Genomic DNA, 6,323 nt, shown 5'->3' with positions numbered 1-6,323 from the left:
TATTTTATGCAAAAAATGTATTAAACAAATTAATATTATATATAATGCACACTATATATAAACTATCTATATTTCTTTAATGACCCGAAACGATTACCATGCGGATGTGTTCCAGTTCCGATGGTGTACGAAAGCGGAAGCTTTGAAGTTGGCATCGGCATCTGGGGCGCTAAGGTGGATGAGCGATGTACCGGTGTCTTGTGTAACATGATGGATGGTCCAATACAGAGCCAATATGCAGTATTGCGCGAGAAATGGCAAACTGGCAACCATGCATCAAATACTCCTGTATTCGCACGACTCTACTACATGCTGATGGTGTCTCTATTTTATTCTTTGCCCCGTGCAAACCTCCAGAATGGGAAATGGGTTTAAATAAAAAATCTTCGTGTCATATCAAAGCTACATTACTGTCACGGAACCTTTGAAAAACTACTGAGTGTCAATATGTTACTATCATTAATGATCCAAAATAGGGTTAGATACTTCCATGTGTTTCAACAATATCTACATTCGTATATCTATCTACATCTTAATTAATGACATGATGGTAAATAGATTATTCCAGAATCTGTGCTGAAACTATCTGGAAATAATTTTTGGTAAGTAGGTATAATTATAGAAATGTTTTATTATTTGATGAAAAAATTAATGAAAAAAAGTTTGCATAGGGATTGGCAATGATTAACTCATTTTATTCCAAATTTCCGATATGAAATGTGAAAGAAGTTAAAGTTTCATTAAGACTAATTTCAAATTCATGATGGGGAGTCTTTTTTACGGAATACACTATGAATATCCTTCGAATGCCTCTTTGCAATAATAAGTTCCAAATTGACCAAATTTATTAATTATTTATACAATTTTGATTAACGAATTCAGAGTTTGCCTATTTTTCAACGAATCGGCTTAGGTATTTTTGCGGAATCACCTAGAAAAGTTTTTTCGATCACTTGTTACTATAATTATTTGAAAATTCACAATAATTATTAATCGTTTAAACAATTTTTGTAAACAAATTCAGCGTTTGGATACTTTTCAATAGTTAAGCTCAGTTTTTTATAAAATCAATTAATAATATTTTCCCGGTGACTCTTTTTTAAGACACTTTAAAAATTAGAAAAATTATTCATTATTTAAAAAACTTTTATGCAAAAATGTATAGTTTCGCTATTTTTCAGCCAATGCTCTGAATTATTTTATAGAATCAACTAAGAATGTGTTTTTTATAAATCTTTACTATAATACTATAAAAATTCACAAGAATGAATTGATTCAACAATTTTCATAAACAAATTCAGAGTTTATTTATATTTTAAGAAATGCTTTTAGTTTCTATTTCCAGAATCAACTAATGATGTTTTTCGGGCGACTGTTTGTTATGATACTTTTAAAATTACTAACATATATTGATTATTTAAACAAGTGTGAAAAGCACTTAAAGTATAACACAAAGCATCATTTAAAATACATTATTAGTAAATACGCCGTCAAAATTGGCAGCTCCGCGACTGTCTCGCAGTTGTTTTAAGTTAAAGCTTGTGTTTGCTTAGTTTGATTCGTGAGTTTTTTAAACTCAAGTTATTGTACATAGTAAAATAAGAAAAGAGTGTAAATTATTAGTTATTGAAAAGCACATTAGGTTTAGTTATATTTCAAGGACTCTTTCGGAAAAATGTCATTTTTAGGATTAAGGTACGTAAAAATTCTGCACTTTTCTGTAAACGCAAGTCAGGTTAAATGGTATGAAGATTAAACATTTAGTGCCAATCGTACCATCTCACGGTATATCAAATACAAAAAAAATATCAATCATTTCAACTGTTGTAATTGCAGTAAAATAATTATAGTTTAAACTATTATTCACTCAATAAACTGATTTTAATTGTAAGTATACTAATGATAAATGATAAATATCGAGAATCGAGTATTCTGCCATGCATAGGAGCAATACCAGGAACGATTATTATCTGTTGATGGACAAAGGAATCAACATTTTACACTTGACCAGGTACAATAACAATTTTTAATACAGTTAATTTAATGATATTTTTTGTATAAGAATATTCAATTTGAATTTTAAGCTTCATTTGAAAACGATCACCTCTGTTTATTTGTGGAAACTCATGCAGTCAACTGCTGCTGAATTGTTTCCTATCTTCTGTAGGTTGGTTTCCCCTATCTTATTACCATCATATCTGTACTACTAAGCTCACTTGAGTTATAATATATTTATAATTATCTCTGATGCTCAGAATTTACTAAAAAAAACATAGCCTTTGTTACAAATAAATTTTATAAACAATAACAACAAATTGTTTTATGTTCGTGACACAAAAATAGTTTTTGCCGTCTGTATAGTGTATTGTACATGAAGGAAGGTTTACCATTAATTCTTTACCAACAAATAACAATTTCTATTGTTATAAACAAATTAATTAAGTGAGAACTAATATTAGAGACTTTCAAGTAGATTTTTTACAGCGTATCGAATTTAAATTTTCTCAGTAATTCTAGTCAACTCTGATTCTTTCTTATGCATCAAAAGTTATTATTTTTATACAACAATTCGATTTGCAAAGTCAATAGTTAGCAATTTTTAGCAACAAAAAATTTTTCATTTACCGTTAAACACTTATTCACATATTTGTGGACGTCCGCATGAAAAGGGCCCTTCTGGCCGGTTCTAGTTCAAGAGATATTCGCGTTTTTCTAAGCTGAGGTCGAAATGATTATTTTTGGGTTTGAGTTGGGGATGATATCGGGAATTATAGTAAATTAATTAGAACTATACCCATATACAAAGAGTAACCCGAAAAGGGCATATTTCATTTACGGAAAAAAATATAACACGTGTGATTATGGCATTCACCAAGTTTAAATAGTTTTTTCTCGAAAAATGGTTTTTCGATGTTCCAACTTCAAAAATTTCCCGGCGACTCGTTTCTCAACTTAGAGGGTTCATTTTTGGCCTGAAAGACCAGGGATTTATTCGGATATATGCCCCGTTCCGTAACTCCATACCGGCCATGAGGGCCCTTTTCATGCCATGGCCCCCATTTGTTAACATATATAATTGTCAACGGAAATGGTCAACGGTACAAAGGAAAAAATAATTTTAGCAAACACACGGCTTTTTGTTAATTTTAGGTGAAAAAAATATATATAGTAAAAATTCGAAAATCCGTTTCTATAAATCTCTTGTAAATTCAGCCCCTGAATTTCGAGCTTTTTTCTATAGTAAATCAGCGACCGTCTTTTCAATCATTCATATTTAGAAAGGTCTGTCTTTTAGAAAATAGATAATATGAAGAATAGTTTTTGTGTTCCTTTATGTATAGGGGTACAGGTGCAAAATAAACTTTTTTGGTTAAACTAAATATAAAAATTCAATTTAAAAAACTGGTACCAGTTATTTTTTTTGGGCATATTTTTAAATTTCTAGTGAAAAAAATGTTTTTAGTCGCAATATCTGCCCTATAAAAAACGTAGTGATAGTATTATAGTATTCTTGTGCTAGTTTTCGTTGCCTCGGATTGTTCAAAGACAAAAATTGAGAAAATCTTTGAGCTAAACAGTTTTAAAATATTTGTTTGAAGATGTAAATATGAGCTCAAATTCAAATTGATATTTATGGTAGAAACTTCAATATAAAAGTTACATAACTGGTGAAGCAAAAAATTAAGGTCGAGTATTGAGATTCGGCCAATTTTACAGTATTTAAAGTTCCTTCTCCAGCAAACTTTGTGTGTCAATAAGGAACTTTCTGTTTCAATAATATTGTTTGCTACTTTGGGCAAATAGTACAATATTTTTCGATTTTCTTAAGGAATACTTTGAAAAGGGGTTCAAGATGTGACAGATCACTCTTCTGTGAGCAGCCACTGACAAGTATTTTTTTGAAGAGAGAGCTGGGAAAAGTTTCTTAATGAAAGGCGTAAATCAAGAATTAAAAAAAACAGTAGTTTCGTCTGACGAAAGAAGTAAATTAAAACGCCTATATTTTGTCATTAACACATTAAAATATAATTTATTCATTATTTGCAATTTTATAAATTTACGATATTTTCCTTCGAAAATGACATAAATTGTTTTTTAATTTAATACAAACAAATACTGTGGTTTTAAGCAGATCGAAAAATCCATTTGCTTTTTAAATATCAATGTACACATTTTTTCTTCAACATTACATTCCTCTATGTACTACGTCAAATTAAAAGGCTTCCTTTAACGTTAATTAACCGTATAAATTACTGTAAAACATAAGTCGTACTAAATAATAATTTAACTTCTGGTTTAATTTAATATTTCCCGTGATTCTGATTTTTGCACAGTAATTTAAACTTTCAATCAGTTTTTCATAAAGATATCGAAATAAAGTCTTACTAAAATTAATCTTTTTTTTAATGATAATAGTACTTTTAATGTGATTGTAAGCATTATCTGAAATCGAAATAAGTTTTTTAGGTAAATTTTCCTTTTCTGATAATTAAAAAAAAATTCAATTCATCATAATACCCTTGCTTAGTGTTATTACTGTTAAGTAATGACCTTCTGGTGGTAAACAAACCTGTCTACTTAATTAAGTACCTTAATACACAAAAAACAAGTAAAACTTTATATGAATTACGAAAAATTTATTAAAAAAACGTGCAAAGTATCTTGTTTTTCAACAAAACAAAAAAGCGTTTAGCAGTTTTCATTTTTTGAATCACTGAAATAGTTGTAAATGTTATGATAAAAATAATTGGTTTTAAAATAAAGCAATTAAATTCTTCTATTCTTATGGAAATTTGTACAGAAAACAACTTGACTGAATACAAATTAGTTCAAAGAAGAATTACGTACATAAGGAATTTTGGAATGATGAAATTGTAGGATTATCAGAAGTGACTTACTGACGAAAAAAGTTGTAAACCTACTGCTGCATTATATAACAATTTCACAAAACGACAAAAAATGTATTAACTGTATTGGGACCAAGAGAAGATGTGCACTGTACACTTTTCCTAGTTCAATATTAATCCTAAACAGAAATCTTTCTATCATCTAAAATTTTTGGAAATGATCAAACGCGTTCGTGAAATTTTTGTTAAAACAACGCGAGAAACTATAGTTTCTCACGTTATTTTAACGTATACGTAGGGCGTGAAACTTAGGTTTCAACGACTTCTAATAGGGTTTAGATTAAAGGCTGAACCTTGTGCTTCAAGACAATTGTATGTTAAAAACAAACGTTTTCACCGCGTTCTCAATTTAATTTGAGCTCTAGTTAAAGGTCGCTAAAACGTCAAGTTGGCCGTCTACGTTAATTAAAAAAATGCTAAGAAAACTTTTAACTTCAATTTGATAAAACACCTGACGCGATAGAAAGATTTAACTTTCAGATACAGCCAGAAAAAAATTATGCACCATATTACTCATCTAAACCTAAAGTGGCCGTCAATACAACGACATGTGTTGAGCAACAGTTGTTATTATTGAGAATTTAAACTTACCGAAATGTCAAGGTGGTAAGCGGTCGGTAGCTCTTGTGGCTGCTGAGATCATGCATAGGAGTTCCCCAGAAGTCGTCCTTAAGAACACTAACTAAACTGCTTTGCGCGAGAACATCCTTGTTCCTGACAACAGCTGGAATGTCATCGTGTACAAAATCACCTCCAAAGGCATTTAAGTAGCAACCGACGGCAACGAGCACCACCGCAGCATAGACACACCAGCTGGGTGGTTCGTTAATCTCACCCCCACATGTGACACGCGTTGTTTTCTTTATACTTTGGCAATAACAAACGTTGCCATTTCCGTTACTGTTCACGTAACCGTTTTGACGGCGCTTCATGTTTCTCGCTGAAAGCGCAATTTGGCCTCTGCCCGAGCTATCTGCTGCGCACACACCGTTTTCCTCTTTCACTCTTCTGCTCCTGAACCTCGACCTTCCACATCATAAAACAACTCATTCGCGAGAACCCGAAGCAACACTTTATACGCACTAATACCCCACTACAGGCACTTTTTCAGGAGCACGAAATCCCGAAGTGGAATCCTTCAAGGGGTCATGTCTGAGAGATAAAACCTTTCTTTTTATCTATTGAGGACGTGGTAGTTGAGACGGTGCATTATTTAGGAAAAAAATCCTCAAGAAGAAGACTTTTGCTGGAATTTAGAGGATTATCGAACCAGAAACTCAAATGAGAATAATTAAGAGTATATTAACTCTAACTGGCAAGATAATTTTCTAGATTATCAGTGTAGTTGGAAGTAGAGACACAGGAGTGTATGAGACTGTTACATAGTTAAGAGAAATATTCAAAAAGGCAAGGTAA

At 31.3% G+C, this 6,323-nt stretch overlaps 1 protein-coding gene across 1 annotated transcript in view; it reads right to left on the bottom strand.

Annotated features, from left to right (window-relative positions):
• LOC117173266 (protein O-mannosyl-transferase TMTC1-like) overlaps window positions 1-6,040 on the bottom strand; it is a 1,004,108-nt gene extending 998,068 nt beyond the window's left edge. Inside the window, exon 1 of the mRNA XM_033361737.1 lies at window positions 5,499-6,040. Within this exon, the coding sequence (XP_033217628.1) occupies window positions 5,499-5,839 (341 nt within the window). The 5' untranslated portion in view covers window positions 5,840-6,040. The remainder of the gene's footprint in view (window positions 1-5,498) is intronic.
• Between the last annotated feature and the right edge of the window lie 283 nt (window positions 6,041-6,323).

The sequence above is a fragment of the Belonocnema kinseyi genome, chromosome 5 (genome assembly GCF_010883055.1).
Source record: "Belonocnema kinseyi isolate 2016_QV_RU_SX_M_011 chromosome 5, B_treatae_v1, whole genome shotgun sequence".
Lineage (NCBI taxonomy): Eukaryota > Metazoa > Arthropoda > Insecta > Hymenoptera > Cynipidae > Belonocnema > Belonocnema kinseyi.
This window is presented reverse-complemented; position numbering and strand designations above follow the sequence as displayed.